This window comes from Thunnus maccoyii, chromosome 11, assembly GCF_910596095.1.
Source record: "Thunnus maccoyii chromosome 11, fThuMac1.1, whole genome shotgun sequence".
Taxonomy (NCBI): domain Eukaryota; kingdom Metazoa; phylum Chordata; class Actinopteri; order Scombriformes; family Scombridae; genus Thunnus; species Thunnus maccoyii.
In genome coordinates, this window is record NC_056543.1 from 6,376,613 (window position 1) to 6,395,389 (window position 18,777).

At 39.0% G+C, this 18,777-nt stretch overlaps 3 protein-coding genes across 3 annotated transcripts; 1 reads left to right on the top strand and 2 right to left on the bottom strand.

Annotated features, from left to right (window-relative positions):
• The first annotated feature begins 437 nt into the window (after positions 1-437).
• Positions 438-5,830, top strand: zgc:136439 (uncharacterized protein LOC678627 homolog). The gene is made up of 8 exons (XM_042427109.1): positions 438-788; positions 1,415-1,504; positions 1,672-1,751; positions 3,233-3,348; positions 3,774-3,871; positions 5,196-5,264; positions 5,353-5,411; positions 5,564-5,830. The coding sequence occupies exons 1-8, from the start codon at positions 597-599 to the stop codon at positions 5,682-5,684; spliced, it is 825 nt and encodes a 274-aa protein (XP_042283043.1). The 5' UTR covers positions 438-596; the 3' UTR covers positions 5,685-5,830.
• On the bottom strand, positions 5,682-9,358 carry asnsd1 (asparagine synthetase domain containing 1). Its single transcript, XM_042427108.1, has 3 exons — positions 7,955-9,358; positions 7,493-7,674; positions 5,682-6,074 (listed from the first exon to the last, which is right to left on the bottom strand). The coding sequence occupies exons 1-3, from the start codon at positions 9,356-9,358 to the stop codon at positions 5,828-5,830; spliced, it is 1,833 nt and encodes a 610-aa protein (XP_042283042.1). The 3' UTR covers positions 5,682-5,827.
• Positions 9,335-12,870, bottom strand: LOC121907508 (ASNSD1 upstream open reading frame protein-like). The gene is made up of 4 exons (XM_042427110.1): positions 12,657-12,870; positions 11,574-11,627; positions 10,238-10,313; positions 9,335-9,423 (listed from the first exon to the last, which is right to left on the bottom strand). The coding sequence occupies exons 1-4, from the start codon at positions 12,729-12,731 to the stop codon at positions 9,383-9,385; spliced, it is 246 nt and encodes an 81-aa protein (XP_042283044.1). The 5' UTR covers positions 12,732-12,870; the 3' UTR covers positions 9,335-9,382.
• Between the last annotated feature and the right edge of the window lie 5,907 nt (positions 12,871-18,777).

Below are 18,777 nucleotides of genomic sequence, written 5' to 3' on the forward strand. Positions count from 1 at the left end.
CTGTTTGTAATAATGAAAAAAAACATCAGCTTTATCCTTGGAAAAAAAACAAACTAAACACCTCTTTATAGGTCTTTTCATAAATCATTCTCACTACTTCTTAATTTGTTGTTCTGTTGTTCTTTTTCTAAACACCACACTTGTATGTATGGAGCATGAAAAATGACATAAGCATAAATAAATAGATGTAGGAATACATAAATAGCCTAAATAAAAGATTATTTAAGGAAATATAGCAAATAAATCCAAGACATTAATTCATTTTTCATCACCAAAATGTATTTATTTCCTATTTATTTATTAATTTAATTATTTATTTCTCTATTTATTTATGCTTGTGTCATTTTTTGGTCCATACACTTCAGTTTTCTTGGGAAATCACGAAAGTGCACCCGGAAGCGCTATTAGTCCGAAGCTAGATCTCGCGTTATCAGACTTTTGATTACTAGCCGTATGTCAGTTCTCGCGAGAAGACACCAAACTACTTCGGAATGTTTCCCAACTGCCCGTTCTGGGTCTCTGTTACGTGTCACCTGTGATTAATAACTGTTATTGACCTTCCTGGTAGAAAGTTAAGTCTCTGAGCGGAGTTTAAAATGAAAGCTGTGATTCTCGCCGCCGGGTACGGAACCAGGCTCCAGAGGGATGTGGCGGCCGACAGCAGCGGGAGGTTCGCTCACCTGGCCGGTACCGCTAAGCCGCTGCTGCCGGTGGGACGCTGCGCCTTGATCTCCCACTGGGTCCAAGCCCTGACCGCCTCCGGCTGCGTGGACCAGATCTATGTTGTAGTAAGTTACAGTGTAGTGAAGGGCTGAAAGTAACTAAGAGCTTTATTTTTTCTTCTTTCCTCTCCCATTAATCATCTCACGACCCCTCAGATTTATCTGCTGACCCCTAGGTTGGGAACCACTGGACTAAACTAGCTAACTGTATATAAAGTAGTTGAAACTAGCTCCACCTCCAGCAGCTACAACAGTAACATGCTTCTCTAACATTGATGCTTCACCATTAATAATCTAATGATGTCATATATAATAATATATCAGTCACTACTTTTACTGCAATACTTTAACTACATCAAGCTCATAATACTTATGTACTTTTACTGTAGTAGGATCTGAGTACTTCTTCCATCACTGCACTATAGTGATTGGTGGAAGTACTGCTCTTATGTACAACTTTGAAGTACTTTACATGAGTATTTTCATTTTGTATTACTTCATACTTCTATTCCTCCACATTAATTCCTGAGTTGGACATAAAGGAGACAGTTTAATATGATCGGATTAATATATTTTTAAGGAGGATGTTGATATTTTTGCAGCTAACGTCTCAAACGTTTCCAAATCTTGATGTTTGAACTGTGAACTGAGAATAAATGACCCATTATGTTCCTCTGTTCTCCTCTCCGCAGACCAACGCTCTTTACCGAACGGCATTTGAAGAGTGGGCAGCACATTTCTCAAATGTCAAGATTCTCAGCGATGGGACGAGAAGCAATGATGTAAATAAAGTTTTACAGTTCCTGTTTTCACTGACATCACCACTAACTCACCAGCTAATCCTGGACCTTGTCTCTAGTGATCACAACCTTTTTCAAAACTTTGATCAGATTGTTTGGATTGATCAAACCTCTAAATCCAGCCAATATGAATCATCTGGTCCCACTAGGAGCGTCTGGGCGCTGTGGCCTGTCTGCAGCTGGCGGTAAAGCACTTCAAGATAGAGGATGACGTCATAGTTATCGGAGGGTAAGTTTACTGATCTGATAGTATCGATACTCCGCTCAGAGAAAGTTCCTGAAGGAGTGAAATCAATTCCTGTTTCGGACATATTGATGCAGCTTCTGTGACAGGAGACACGTGAAGTAGAGCTGCAACTAATTATTTTCATTATATATTAATCTGCTGATTATTTTCTCAGTTTATCATTTGGTCAGTTAATCAGCAGAAAATGGTGAAAAACACTCATCACATAATATTTCGCAGCACAAGATCATCAAATATCTTACTTTGTCCAACCAACTCAACCAAATCTGACATTTGAGAGTCTTGAATAAGCAAATTTTGGCATTTTTGCTTGAAAAAGGAGTGTTAACCTCTTAACATCCACCGGGTCACCAGTGACCTGCTTAAGCCAGTTGTAATCGGTAGCATCACGCAGTTATGAGTCAAAGCACAATATGGCCAATTGGAGATAACTGGAGAGGTTCGGGGACACCAGTGCTCCCATAAGGTTAGTCCTAGAGGTCTGGAGTTTTATACAGGTTGACAAGATGTAGAAGGTTTATGGTGTTCTGCATAGTTGTGGCATAAAACATGTCCTAATGATTGTTATTCAAATATGATTCTTTATAGACGAGGACCAAAAACACTTTTTTGAGCCTTATATTTGAACTGATGTAGTTTTCTTTGTGTTTTAGCCACATGCTAAACAAACACATCACCAGAAACTAGAAGACGTCACTTGTCAAATGAAGCCTGATACATCACAGCCTTACAGTTCTTCTGTTAGAAGCTTTTCCATTTTGGTGTGCCAAATAGGCAAAAATTCTATTAAAAAGGTGGATGTTAAGGGGTTAAAGACCTTTAAATGACTCCAATGTGCGGTGTGTTGGACTGTTTGTATGAGCAGACTGTAAGAAAACCCTCATGTGGGACACGTGATCATCAGGAGAGTGTATGCAGCACACTTTATTCAAGAAGTAGGATGTGAGGAAGTAAACATTGGAAAAAAAGTTGATATTGGTTTGATGGAAGAACAAACGCTGTCATCAAATCTGAGATTAGTACTGAAAATGATGTGAAATATAATCCGTGTGTGGTATCTTCCTCTTATTCTGTATGTAAACAGGATGTTATGTTGGTAATGAAGCATCAGCTGAGTTTAATGTAGAAAATTAAAAACATTCTGTTTTATAATAGTGTCATTTGTTTTATAATTATAAAAAAGAACTAAAAACAATGACTTTCTTATGGAAGATGATGAAATAGTGAAATGTGAGTATTTGGACGCCTGGTTATTAAGAAAAAATGTTTTGTATAATTAACTTTTATGTGTTTTTTTCTTGTGTGTAAAACATGTTTTTGTTTGCAGCAATGATTTCAGTCGCCAGAAGTTATTTATTTATGTCGTATTATTGTGTCATTTAACACCATGTTGGATTGATCATTTTAATGGGACAACATGAAAGAAAAACAAAATAATAATTCATTGATTCAATCCTCAACAGTGACACTCTCTTCAAAGAAGATTTCAGCCTCAGTAAAGTTACAGAGAGATTCTCTGAGCTGCAGTCACAGTGTGAAGACAACAGTCTGCTGCTGTCGTACCAGTGCAGAGACGATGGTGAGTTTCTCCAGCATCGTGGTTCTGAAGTGATGCACAGAACTGGAGCTGCAGCGATCAGTTAATTCATCAATTACAGAAAAATAATCAGCAAATATTGTGATAATGTTTTCAGTCATTTTTGGAGCTAAAACACCAAACATTCACCACTTCCAGCTTCTCTTTCTGTTAGTAAACTGAAGATCTTTGTGTTTTGGGATGTTTGTTGGACACATGTTGACATCATCTTGGGTTTTAGGAAATTCTGAATTCATTTTCCACAATTTTCTGACACTTTATAGACCCAACAATTGATTAGTTGCAGCCTTACTCAGATGTACCTTGATGTAGAACCTGATGGGAACTCTTTAGTGAAGGGATAAAATGTTAAACATGGCTTTACCTCAAGCTCACAGTTTACTATTTGTGCTTTTTTATTTGTACAGAAACTCAGAAATACGGGATCCTGGAAGTAGACGGTGATCTTCGTGTTCTCCGTATGAAGGAGAAACCTCGTCCCTCTGAGACGACGTCTAGAAGAGCAGTAAGTTCACCTCGCTTAATAAAGCCTGTCACAAGGACACACGAGATTTAAGATTCTTGTTTTAAGTCTTTGCAGAAGAAGGGGAAAGAAACAAGGAACCACCAGAAATAATGTAAACAGGATTGTGTCTCTACAGTGCAGAAATCATTAAGCACATGACATATTTATTGTCGTGTTAGCTAATTTGCTATAATTAAATCATATTTAAATCAATCTCTTTATAGTCAATGACTGAAACATCAGCAGACACTTTGATGAAGAACATTCTGTTCTTTGTCAGTAAAACAAATAGTTGCCTTCACTCAAAGAGTCATTTTGTTGCTGCGTCGTCCTGAAACAGAGGAACTATTTATACATCAGGGTGCATGAAATGATTAGTTTCATTATCTATTAATCTGACAACTGTCATATATGATATAACTATAACTGATCTATTGATCTTTTCAGCTCTTCTGTGTTTAAAAAGGGCAACAAGTCCTTCACTGTTCACCAATCACTGATCTGAAAAACCCTCAAACATCCTGAAAGATAAAAGTCAGTTTAACCTGAAAGTTAAAGTCTAAATGTCTTTTCAGCATGTTGACGGTAACGTGCAGCATCTGCACGAATCTGTGATTCTTCTTGTTTGTCTGAAACACACAAGGTGAAGTTTCACGGTTCAGATCACGTCCTGATTAACATCGAACTCTGACGGTATGACAATCAACAGACCTGAGATTAAAGTCCAGACTAAAACTTTTAGCAAACCATCACCTGACTGATTGCAGCAATAAAGCAATTAAGACCGTAATATTTTATCATATTACACAAACACAGTGTACTTAAAGTATAAATCACTTATTCTGATGTTTTATATTTAATATTACATCATTTCACCCAGCAAAAAAACATGAAACTTCTCAGAATAATTTTTCAAATCATGATACTTCAATAACAGACGTGTTGTTTTCCAAGCTCACACATTGTGATGCACAAACTAATGATTATTTTCATTATTGAATCTGTAGATCAATTTCTCGATTAGTTATTTTGTCTATAAAATATCAGAAAATGGCGTTAAGTTATAATTTCCCAGAGTCTAAGGTGACGTCTTCAAATGTCTTGTTTTGTACAAACAGTCTAAAACCCAGATAATCACTTTACTAATCATAACATTTAAAAAGCTGCAACCAGCAAATTTTTGGCATTTTTGCTTTTAAAAAAATGACCAAGACAATTATTTGATTATCAGAACTGTTGCAGATTAATTTTCTGTTGACCGACCGAACGTTGCAGCTCTTTATATCTTTAATCTTATCTAATAATCATTTCCATTGTTTTTCAGTGTCCTTGTTTCTATGTGTTGTCAAAGAACATCCTTCCTCTTCTGGATACTTTCCTCGAGGAAAAGAAGGTAAATGTAATAATCAGAGCCTCCACATGTTAATGAATGAAGAACGCTTGATAGTTTCACTGATAGACTGAATGTTTTCATCTCACAGGAAGCTCCTATTGAAGAGAAAGACGCTCCAGGAAACTTTGTGTCTTGGCTCATTCCAAGGTAATGTCTGCTGGATTTGGATTCATTAAAGTATCTGTCCATTTATTTAGTTCATACATGTAAAATTATGAAGATATTCAGCTAAAACTGGCACACTTTTTATACATTATGTCTGCATTTCTCCATGAATGACTGTTTGTTTTTCTTTACAGGAAACCAGTACACGTTCATCAGATCTCCGGGCGTTTCGATGTTGGAAACCTGCCATCATATACTGAATGTGACCTTTATTTCAGAGAAAAACTTCAAGATATCCAGTCTTACATGGTGTAGAAAAACATTATTTTTATTATGCAATGTTTCAAAATCATCCATCACAGAAAGTAATCTAAACCTGAACTGAATGTACTTTTATAATGAATATTTTCTATTAAAATGATTTTTATATATTCTTTTTATTAAAACCAATGATCCGTCTACCCAGTGAGGAGTCTGGTGCATTTGTCAGAGGCCTTTTCGTGGCCGTCCTCCATCTTTGCGATGCGGGAGCCGAACTGCATGGCTCTCTTGGGCAGGACGGCTGACGGGCCGAGACCCAGCTGCTTGGCCGCCAGTCTGAGGAGGAGTTTCTCCCCGACTCCTCGAGGGAGGGACAGGTCTGCCTTCTCCCACACGGGCAGAGAGTTCAAGTAGCTCACCACGTCCTCGTCCAAGTAGGGAAACCTGCACATACGAGAGAGATATGTGTTAAGAATTGACTTGATCTTTTAACATACACAAACGTCCCGATTACTCTGGATATTCTACAGAACTCAGACGACAATTTGAATAGAGACTATTTGTCCCAGCTTATATTGCATAGAGGTGTAATTTGTCTCACTGTACCAGGTTCAACAAAGCTACCAGGAAAGTGGAGGAGATGTCAATCAAGCAGAGTCTGAACAAGCCTCCACAGTCCTGATCACAAGTCTCATATTCCATAAATAAGTGAGTGGACCATGAGTGTGAAGGGTTTTTAAATAAATACTGCTTAACGAGACTTAAAGTCGCCCTCCAGTCAAAAATGTGGTTTTCTTCTTGTTGGATGTTTGAGCTTCAGAATGATGTACGTGAAGAGTTCGGGGGGAAGTTTCTCTCTGATCACCTTCAATCTGAGTTTAAAACATTTACCTACAAGCAGAATTTGTGACATCACAACTAGTTTGGAAGCTAATCTTGGTTCAAAACGCAACTTACACAGCAGTGCCCAGTGCACAAACACTGGGAATGAACTTTACAGTGAAGCAGGAGACTTGTGTCCTGCAGTTCAACTTTTAAACTTTGCATATTCATAGATTTTTTTTTTAACAAGGTAAGACATTTTTATGTCTTGAAGCATGTCTGGAGGGCAACATTTAAGCTACATGAATCCTATCTCGTACCTATTTAAGATTTTATCTGTAAGAGCTTTTTCTTTTTTACTCTGACATGTCAGAAGGAAAAGCACAAGTGTGAAATTAAAACTCAGTGTCAGGGTCCTGGTGTTCACTGGGACATTCAAGTTATTCTTAACACCTTTGCTTTTCCTACTATGACCAGTCAAAATGTCTGCTGTGAAAAAGGTTTATTACAAGCCTCAACTGGAGGCTGCTGGAGTCGTTTCATACAAACAACAGTTGCTCAGATCAGATATTTAACTGGAGGAAACTCCAGTGAACACGCCACACTGAGAGATGTAATACGGCTGACCAGAATGATGCCAACACAAGGTTATAATAAACAACGTGTCAGATTGAGCAGAGCTGGTCTGAGGCCCAGTTTCTGGATTCTGATTTCACTTTTTATCGGTCTATGAGTCATTTATACAGTGAATCCTTCCAGGCATCAAGGTACTGAATATTAACACTGAAACAACTGGCTGATGGAAAATGATTCTGTCAATTAAATAATGTACAAGATTGATTTTCTATGTTTCATGTTGTTAAAAAAACCTAATACCGTTTATGTTTTATTACAAAATAAGCAGTTTCAAGACTTCGCTATGAGCTCTGTTAACTTATGATGGATATTTGTCATTATTTTTGACATTCAATAGAGTAACTGACAATTTAAATAACCATTTGTTGCACCCTGATGACATGTGACACGAGCACCACACCTACCTGGCTTCCTTCCCGTGGTCTCCTATCACTCTGTCGTCTCTGCCCATGTTCCTGGAGGAGATCCTGCCCAGCTCCATGGCCAGTTCCTGGATCAGTCCTTCATGTCCGGACGTCTTAAATCGGACTCTGTGTCTGGAGTAACCTGCCAGCTGCTCGTCTGCTCCGATTCCTGTCAAAATGACCTACGGGCATGAAATAGCGACAGTGAAAGCACATTATGAGGAGATGTAATGGTCAGTATGAACAGGAGGAATGATGTCAATGTTCATCTGGGCTCCTGACTGTTATTTAAGGACACGTTTAAAGAACTGTGAACTATAATAGCAGCAACTGTCAGCGCCTCAGGTGTCACCCTGGTCAAACAGCCCAGAGTACAGGTACATCAGGTCCTCTGCACGGGTAAAAAGTTAAATAAAGCTCTTTGTTCCCGGAACGGTACAAAGTCTGATGTAGGTACTTCACCTTTGCTGTGGATGTGAAGATCTTCTGGTCGTTGTCCTCGGTGATGAACCCCGTCCCTCTCGCCGCAAACCACACAGAACATCCGATGCTGTCATCCAGCACCGTGTCCAGCGGGTGCACCAAATGACAAACACGCTCACGCCGCTTTTTCTGCAGCTCCTCGTGAGTTACGTTGACTTCAACAAAATTCCACCTTCTGTCAGGGTTCAAGTCTTGTAATTCTTTAAGCCCAGCTTTACCGCTAATTCTGTCTGGAACATCAAAGGGTCTGAATGTTTGTGAGTCAGCTCTGTCAGTCTGTGAATCTGAGGGCTTATTTTTATGCTTTTTGGGTTTCTTTGTAGACTCTTTCTGCGTCTTTGGCTCCTGCAGTTTAAACGCTACATTGAGAAGGTCTATTGGTTGATGAGCAGGTATGTGACGGTCAGCCAAGGCGGCTAGAATCATTGAATCGATGCCTCCTGAGAAAAGTATGGCGACAGTCGCCTGGTCGTTAGCGGGAGGTGAGTCGTTTTGCGCCCTGAAAGGCAGAGACTGAACACGTCGCCTCACGGCCTCGCTGAGAACATCAATAAGATCGTTCACTTCATAGTCTTTCTCTTTGCTCGCTAGCAGCTGCTCCAGGTCTTTGACAGATAAATGTGAGTTTGAATACATTTCTGTCTTGTCTAACGATTCTGGGATTGACGTATTAAGACGGCACACAGGTGAGGTGAGGACAAGACCTGATTGGTTCATCACAGCAGTGCAGCCGCTGGGGACAGATATAGTTTCACTGCAGTTAGAGGGGAGATCTTCTCCTGCGTGGGCCCAAGGATAAACCTCAAATGTCACAGAGCCGGCTTCTGTAACCGCCTTCAGGTCAATCCTGAACACGCCAACTGCTGGGACTTCTTGCCAAGCAGACGTAACAGATCCAGAGGTGTGAGCTGCCACAGAAGTCAAGGTCAAGGCCTCTTCATCATATTTCCACAACAAACTCCGCCTGCCAAAGTAGTCTCTGCCAAACCAGAGGTAGTCTCCGTCCTTCTGGTAGTAAATGAACCCCCACGGTCCCCGTAAAGCAGACAGGACAGACAAAATCTCTGAAGGGCTGTTGCAAGAGGACAGCCGCTCAGAGACGACAGTGGTGTCGTTCTCTTCCGGCATCAGCGGCAGACCTCCGAAAACCTCCCCGTTCCACGCCAGGACGTTTCTGTTTCCGTCCTGAACAGGCTGAGGGGTGAGAAGACCTCTCATGTGGAGAACGTGGGCGGATAATAAACACCGACATGAGAGGTTTGAACTTGTGACTGTGAAATCTTTGCTGGAGTTGGGCCCTCTTCTTTTCAAATGTTCATGAACTGTTTTGTCCGACTCAAACCGAGCCGGCGACAGACTCAGCAGACAGAAGATGCCACACATAGCTGAGGTCACTGAAGGTCAACTTTACAGATCCTGCAGCTCCTTCTTCATGTTATCCAGTTCCTCTGCAGACAGACAGTTATATCAGTTAAGTTCATCGACAACATCATGTCAAGTCAAGTGTTATAATTTTATCGTTATTTTTACTCTTTGGAGCCGTGTTTCTAAATATACTACGGTAACCGCTTTCTTCAGGGAAGAAAGGAACAGGTCGCCCAGGCCAACAGTGTGGCTCATTGACGTGTTTTTAATAGTTTTTATACCATGATCTGGATGAATACTTGATTCTGATTGGCTGCAGGGTGTCCATTAATTCCTGATAATGGACACCTACTAAGTGGTTCCAGTGAAACTGTCTGTTCACCGTTCTAAATTAATGTGCTGTCTTAAATGAGTAACCATAGCAACAGGGACGCAGTAAAAGCCTCTGTTTACAATTTATGACAATAATCAGTGACTTCAACATTTCTTTTAATCTATTTGGAGAATATGACAACTTTGATGACTGTGATGCACAGAAACAGAGTTAACACCAGGATAGCTAGCTAGTCTTGTTGTTGAACATACTTTCAAATTATATTTACTGTTTGTCAACTGTATGCAATGTTATTGACTTTGAATGCTAGCATAACATTAGCTTTCTGGCTTATAGCCGGGCCAAAGGGTTCTATGAGCTGAGTAGAAATATCTCCCGTTGCCAATAGGTAAGGTTTGTCCTATTTACTGGAGTAGTGAACAACATTTCCATTGCATAAGAACCTTACAGGATAGTAATGATAGTTCCAGGTATTAGTCAAACCCTCAGGTGTTACCAGAGAAACAGTTATGGCTTCTGAAAATTTTAATTGCAGAACACATTACTTTCAGCTCTCAACTTACTTTTGCATGAACCCAAAGTCTGACCTCTGTCTGCCAGGAAGAATATGTTGCTGTTCCTCTGCTGGATGTAAACTTTCTGTCAAAAAATACATACAAAATATACATAAATACGCACAAAAGTACACAAGTTCCTGTAAAAAAAAGTGAAGGGGAGAAGAAAAAAAAACTGCTGGCTTCTTTGAAAACAGAAGATTTGTCAGACTCACTACTCAAACGTTCTCTCCATTTATAATATTAATATACACTAACCGAGTCCTTCATGAGGAACAGCTGTGGATCTAATGTTATCCAATATATCAGCTCTGCCGTAAATTATACTTCTACAAAGCTTATACATTTTCATTTCATTCATTTTCCTGATATTTAGTCCATCCGTTACTCTTTCATCTAGGGTTGCAACTTCAGTTTATTTCCATTGATTATTTTCCTGATTAATTGATTAGTTGTTTGGTCTATAAAATGTTAAAATGTGTTTTCCAGACACCGAGGAGACGTCCTCAAATGTCTTGTTTTGCCCACAACCCAAAAATATTCAGTTTGCTGTCATAAAGGACAAAAGAAACCAGAAAATATTCACATTTAAGAGGCTGGAATCAGAGAATAATTTTCTTTTATCTGCTGGTTTTACAGCCTGACAGTAAAAGACAGAAACAGCTTCAACAGCACTGAATTATTTTTGCAACCAAAAAAATCTTCCAGAAAGCCACAAATATTTTAACCTCATCTGGACATCTGAACATGTTCGTATATGTGACTTTAATCTGTTGCCATCAGGGCGTCGTTATGTTTTACCTGCTTATAAAACTAACCACTACGTTGTTCATTTCCTCTGCAATCGACTACTAAATGCTCTGTAGTTCTACATACAGCTGCCTGGTGTTTTTTATTCCTTTTGCCTGTTGTATATTGTATTATTTATGCTTGTTTGATGTGTTATTGTGTTGTGTGAACAACAAGCTGCTCCAAACAAATTGCCCCTAATGGGATTAATAAAGTTGTTTGTATTGTATCAATTATCAAAATAGCTGGCGATTAATTTAAAAATTGGCAACTGTCCTGGGGTTACGTTAAAGGCACTCAAAATCGATTAGCATTATTATTAATAATAATTAAATATGTTCATTTCAGGCAGACTGTGTTTCTTCAAACACAAGTCTACTCATCCTGTCCTTTTTTATTTATTTATTTATTTAATTTAGACCTTATGGTACAATTTCTAGTAGGAATATTGATATTCCTCAAGAAATAGAAACAGACTGAAACAACAACTATACAAAATATACATTTATATATTTAACTGGCTTAAAAAATCATCTTTACATTCCAGGAAACTCACCCTGTTCTTCTTCAGGTTGGAGAGCTCGTCCACAACGACTTTCTGCTCCTTGATCTGAAAGTAAACAACACAAACGATTTCACTGATCTGACAAAATTAAACATCTTCAGTCCTCAGTGTGAAGATGCTACTTGAGACAAGCTGCTAATGTTGTCTTTTCATCTCGTAACTTGAATCATCAACTGATAAATTTCACCACAGGTTTCATTTAACACCAGTGGAAGCACATTATGTGAAAAAGGTCAAATCTACACCAAATTGTAGCTTACATGTGATGTGACTACTTCTCTATCTAGTGTGACTGACTGACATCCTGAACTGATGCTAATCAATGACTCCTCTTGTAATATGACTCTCCATCAGAAACGTCTCTGGCTCGCCAGTTGTACAGCAGCAAAGAAACTGCTGCCATTAAGATAACAGCTCCCTCATTCTCTATCGATACATCTGTGGGTTTATAGTCTAACAGACATTTTAATCTTGGAATATTAATTAGATAAATTAAATGGGGGCTAATACAGATACCATTGAGGCTTGGAAAAGATATACAGGCATGGTGCACTAAAATTCTTATTATTATTATTTATCTTTTTAATTTAAATGTATTTGTATGTTTATTATATGCATGCATATTGTCAGTGGTGCAAAGATGATCTGATTGCATTGAAATGTGAGAAATAAAGTAGCAGCCTATAAACTGCTAAACAGCTGGGGGACAGAAGATGTTTCTGTGTGTGTGTGTGTGTGTGTGTGTGTGTGGTGTGTGTTTGTGTCTCTCTGTGTTTGTGTGTGTGTGTGTGTGTGTGTGTGTGTGTGTAAAGGTATACAACAGCAAATTCATGTAACGTGTGTGAATAGGTACACATGTTCACATGTATGCATTTTCTTTCCTCTCCTTATTAAAATACAAAAATGTAAGACAAAAAGAATAGCTGCTAATAGAGTGCGTATATGTAACGTTATACATCACCTTAACTGTAGATATATTAAAACATCTAACTGAATACTGAAGTCAGGTTTTCTGCAACTACAAGCTAATGTTAGTAGCTCGAACATTAGCAGCAGCAGCTGTTGCTAGGTTACCTTTCTGTTCATTTCCTCCTTCAGTACAGACTGTCCTTCGTAGTTATCGTCGTTGTCTCGGCTTTTTGAAGACATTTTGGCCAAAAGAAACGCAGACAGAAACAGGTGAGAGTTTTCATTAAAGTAGCTGGAGCTGGCTAACTGCTAACTGCTGAACTTCACGCGACAGTAAAACTCTTCCGGGTCGGGAGGTGCATCCGGTTTTCACCCTACTGCCCCCTGAAGGTGAGGAGGACTTTGAATGAAACACACTTTTTTTAGGGCCCGAGCCCAAAGGGCGAAGGCCCTATTGTATTTCGTGTGTTTGTTTCTTTCTTCTTACTCTTTCTTTATTATTACGCCACGTAAACCCTAAATTTGACCCATTGAATGTGCTCAAAAACTCACCAAATTTGGCCCGCACATCAGGTCTGGTGAAAAATTTGATAAAATGTAAAAAATAACCCCTAAAGTGACAAAAATGTGCTCGATAGTGCCACCTATGTAACTAAAATGGCTACCACGGCTTGTAGGAATGTCGTAGAGAGGTCGAAATAAAACTCAATTATTCGTATCATCAAGACCATAGATCAAGACCTATAAATCATACACTGACACCCCTGACCTAAATCCAACAGGAAGTCCACAATACACACATGAAAGTACGAGTTTTCCCCAATTTTGGACCCCGAACAACCTCCTAGGGCGTTAATGGTATCGGTTTCAAACTTGAATACATGACTTATGACACTGTGCTGAACAAAAGTTGTTAAAAACTTTGTAATAACTCGAACGGTTTAGATATTATAAGCCCTGAAAGTTGTAGTGCCACCTCACACCTTATAACGTAAACCAATGGGGAGGTAATCTCAGGGCATGGACTTTGTGTCAAACAAATGGTTCTGACGTCAAAACTACAAGCCTGACCACTTTCAAACCTGTATCAATGGATTCAGGACGAAATTTCCTACAAAAAATGTGATTTTTAATGTAAGATGTGGCCAAAGTAATGTGATTCATGTGGAGATTTCACCGGAAATGTACTCCTCTCTAACTGCTCCTCGTTATGTGACTCCCTCAGTGCTGTGAAACACTCCACAACACACACTCATTATAAAATAACAGGAGGAGCAACAAAAGACTTTAAAACTCAAACTCTAATACCTCAAAAACAGTAAAAGACAAAAAAAACATGTAAATTCAAGATTTGTGGGTCAAGGTCTCATGACTCATTTAAAGTTAAAATGAAGTCTGTATCTAAAACTATGTGGAAGCAGTAAATGTTCAACAAGGTGTGGGTTCGCTCACACTCTCCATTCAAATATATGAGTATTTTTATGTGTCCAGCATCAGTTACTTATTGTCTCTACACACCTGACAGTACACATTTCAATCAAACTTTGACCAGGTCATGTGAGTTAAATGTCTGTACTTTTCTAAAAATAGACTTGATGAAAATTAGGAAATTAATTTGTTTTAGACGCAATCTCACTATGCTTCCATATTGTCTGTTTCTCATAGTGTTACCTACTGTGCACAGGAAGTCTACCGTACAACACACATCATCAGGTTTGCATGATATTACATAGTATGTTCTCGACAACATAAACTACAACATGCCTTTATTTCGCAGGTGTGTTTGTTACTTTGTGGATGTTTTCTAGCTCCAAATAGCTTCACCACTTCATGCACTGTCCAAAAAAACGCCTGCGTATGAAGAAGTCCACGTGCAGACCCACCGACCACGTCACAGCCCAACGTGCATGGGGCACGATTTTTTTTAGAGATTTTTTATATGAAACTAATCTCCACTGGTGGTATTCAGATCCTTTACTTAAATAAAAGTTCCAAAAAAGCAGTGTAAAAATACTCCATTACAAGTAAAAGCCCTGCATGAAATATCCTACTGCAGTAAAAGTACATAAGTATTATGAGCTTGATGTAGTTAAAGTATTGCAGTAAAAGTAGTGACTGATATATTATTATATATGACATCATTAGATTATTAATAGTGAAGCATCAGTGTTAGAGCAGCATGTTACTGTTGGAGCTGCTGGAGGTGGAGCTAGTTTCAACTACTTTATATACAGTTAGCTAGTTTAGTCCAGTGGTTCCCAACCTAGGGGTCAGGACCACTCCAAAGGGTCACCAGATATGTGAAACTGTGAGACTGACTCGAAGCTTCTCCCTTGTGATTCTCCTGTCACTACACGAGGTTTAAATCATACTGTAAGAATAATTTCCTTATTTATCTCATCATCTGATTCAATTTTCTACCTTGATGGAAACAACAGCAACATGGCGAAATAAACTCATGTGACTTGAACTAACTGACAAAAGTCAAGTTTTATTTACTGGAGACTTGACACTGTTTCCTCACAGCAGGAAGGTTCTTGGGAGTTTATGTGTTCTCACCATGACTGTGTGCTTTTAGACATGCAGGTCTGGTGGATTAGTCACTTTCAGGTATGTAAATGAAGGGAAGGTGTTGACTCGGATGTGTGAATCTCTGCACATCAGCCCGACACAATCAAGTTGGTGCAACTTATTAAAAAGGTTGAGGCCTCATCTCTCCAGAGGTTGAACTGGACTCTGATAATTGGTGCATATTTAATGAACATTAATTTATACTTTGTGCTGTAAATTTGGGATTAATCTATTGCATTTGGAACCGGTAATCATAAACAATAAACTTTGTTCTTTACATCAGCTGGAGACTTGACTGACTTGGCATTCAATCAAGCTTGATCTGGCCTCCTCTGAGGAAAGTTTATTTATATTCTCTATGAAGTCTATTTTTATTTGACTGGGTTTGAAAGCAGAAACTCAGAGGATGCCGCTGTAAAAAGTAAAGTGTAAGCAAATGGGAGATTATTACAATTTTCTGACAATTTATAGACAAAATGATTAATCGATTAATCAGTAATGAAAATAAGTGTTAGTGTTCAGATCTTACTTTCTGGTTCTCTTACCGAGTACCGTTAAACTCTTTCATCTAGGGCTGCAACTTAAGTTTATTTTCATTATCCATTAATTATCCGTTGATTATTTTCTCGATTAATTGATTAGTTGTTTGGTCTTTAAAATATCAGAAAATGGTGAAAAATGTTGATCAATACTTCCCAAAGCCCAAGATGACGTCTTCAAATGTTTTGTTTTGTCCACAACCCAAAAATATTCAGTTTAAAGTCACAAAACGCTAAAGAAACCAGAAAATATTCACATTTAAGAAGCTGGAACCAGAGAATTTGAACTTTTTTCTCTTAAAAAATGATTTAAAACGATTAATCGATTATCAAAATAGTTGAGATTAATTTAATAGTTGATTAATCGACTAATCATTGCAGCTCAGCCCAGCCGTCTCACTAAACTCTGAGAGAAAAAAGTGTCTACTCAGGACCAAAAACCTAGACATCATTACGTTATTCACACACTTATATTGAAATTATTTTGTTTCACATTGTTTTAATTTATGTTTTCTGCTTTCTTTTTTACTGTTATGTTGTTTTAATCCTGTGTTACACTGCTACACAACAAACTTCTCATCGGAGACAAATAAAGTAACTGATTAATTGGTAGTTGCAGTTTTTGATATTTTCACCGGATATGTGAAAACTCTGAACTGCTGGTTGTGCCAGATGTAAAGTCAAACGTTCTCCAAAGTCATTGGGATTCATCCTCTGGGCACCAATTGTACAGCAAGAAAACAGAAAATGTTGACCTCATGGTGGCGCCGGAGGAAAAGTCAGGGGATCACCAAACCCAGTAGGATTCAGCCAATTTTTGTACACAGTTGTTGAGATATTTCTGTCTGGACCAAAGCGGTGGCCCGAATGACCCCCCTAGAGCCTCGCCGCTAGTCATTACTCAATCACTTCCCCAGTTCAGATTCATGAAGGTATTCAAAACCAGCAACCTTCCAGTCAAAAAAATGCTCATTAGCCTGCTGCTGGTCCTCAATATATTCTCTCTGAGCTCACACGTGATACAGTTACATTACAGAGATCATTTTGAGCATCTGACATCCTCTGACATGGCCTTTGGTCAATATCGGGTAAAGAGAAATGACCCAGGATGACACAAGTGTTGATCTTTCTCCAGCAGAATGCACCTTTTGGACCTGCACCGTGACAGAAAAACACACCTGCCTGCGAGCTCACGTTGGTTTGCTGCCCACTGTGCTGCGATGTCGTATTGATCCGAAACAGCTGTCAAATGTTTACCATTTCATTCCCTGGAATCAAGGGCTGTAATTTTGGGAAAGGCAACCAGGTTATCGCAGCCAGACAGTGACCTTTGATGTTTATCATTCTCTGGTTGACAAAGACGAGCTGGCATCAAAGTCTCAGTGGTAGATATCCACAGAAACAATAAGACCGCAACACTGTTATGTTCCTAAAAATGGGTAAAGACAGTAATTATAATCATTGTTTCTTGTGTGTGGTCACTCAGATAGCTGATAGTCTCATTGTGTCCAGTGCCATGACACTCTGGAAGACCTCAAGAGCCTGGCTTCAGTTATTCCAGCTAAATATCAATGAGATGACTGTAGCTGTAATTCCTTTTAGCTCTATTGCAACAGCACACAAAAAAAGAACAGAATGCCTGCATGAAAAATAGAACAATAATCTGATCCAGCCTCACATACACCATCCTTCAGGTGAGATTTTACACCCTCCCTCCACCCACTATCCCTTCTTTAGCTGCGGCCTGTGACTGTCACACAATTTAAGGCCACGGGAGGCAAGTCATTCCCGTATTTTTATCCCGAGAAGTACAAATTTAGCCGACGTAAACACAGCTTGTTGTTGCTGAAAAGGGATCCCGCCAAGGGGCAGACATACCTGCATGGTCACATGGCCACAAAATGACACAGCAGCCTGTCTGACCGCTGATGACAGGTACCTGAGCCTGGCTGACACACCGGCCCACTAATAGTGCGGCTGGTAATCTGTTTGTACCAGCTCAATGTGTGCAGACTGTCAAACGGCTGACAGCTCTGTGTGATCTTTGAATAGATCACAAAGGGACAGAAGTGCCTATTGTCATCACCTCGCTCAAAATATGTGCTTATGTTTCCTCTTGGGGTCAGTTCTGCTCCCTCATGCGATGAGACGGCACAGAATAGGCCTACGTGTTTCTCAGAGACTAAAAGAAACCAGTGCTTTATATGTTTATTTACCATCTATATGAGTATAAATAATATGAATCATATTATTTATCAGTCCAGGCCTTCACATTGACTGTCCTCAACAACCTTTTTGTGCACCCACAGTACTACATGCTAAAATATAGCGATTATTTGTAGATAATGACCAAAGTGACACATGTTAAAAGCTAAATTCAGGGCTTGATTGACCCACTATGGGGCCCCTGGGTGAATATGAGCAGTGGGTCCTCATTAAAACCCACATTTCCCCCACTCTCTGTGCATTGTGAATGTATTAGTTAGTCATTAGTAAGAAGTTTATGCTAACTTAATGAGGCTTATTTAGCTCTCCTATTGTGTTCGGGTCAAATTTGACCCATTTTTCAAGTTAAGCTGTGTGAAACATACTTTTAAATCTTTCTGATCAAAACAAGGTTTCATTACATCCTCTGCAAAGGTCGACTGAATATTATGAAACACATTTTGATTATTTTTGAAATGCCTATAAAAAAAAAGAAAGTTGTGTTGTGGGTCAAATTTGACCCGGTGGTAATTATGGGTTGTTTATGCAGTGAAATACATATTAAATGTTACCAAACCATCATGTAAAACAGAAATTACAACAAAACAACAATAATAGTAATGAAATCCTGTAATAACATTGCGTAATAATATTAAAATTGTGTTTCATGCCAAGAAAGTGTTTTGACTTGAATTCAATTGTAGAGAGGCATGCAGCAAATATGATCCCTCGCACACACACCCCACTCTCTCTTTCACACACACACACACACAGACACACACACACACACACACACACACCACACACACACACACACACACACACACACACACACATACACACAAACACACACATAAACATCTCTTGTCCCCCAGCTGTATAGCAGTTTATAGGCTGCGGCTTTCTCATACTTTATTTCTCACATTTCAATGCACACCTGGCACAACACACACACACACAGACAGACAAAC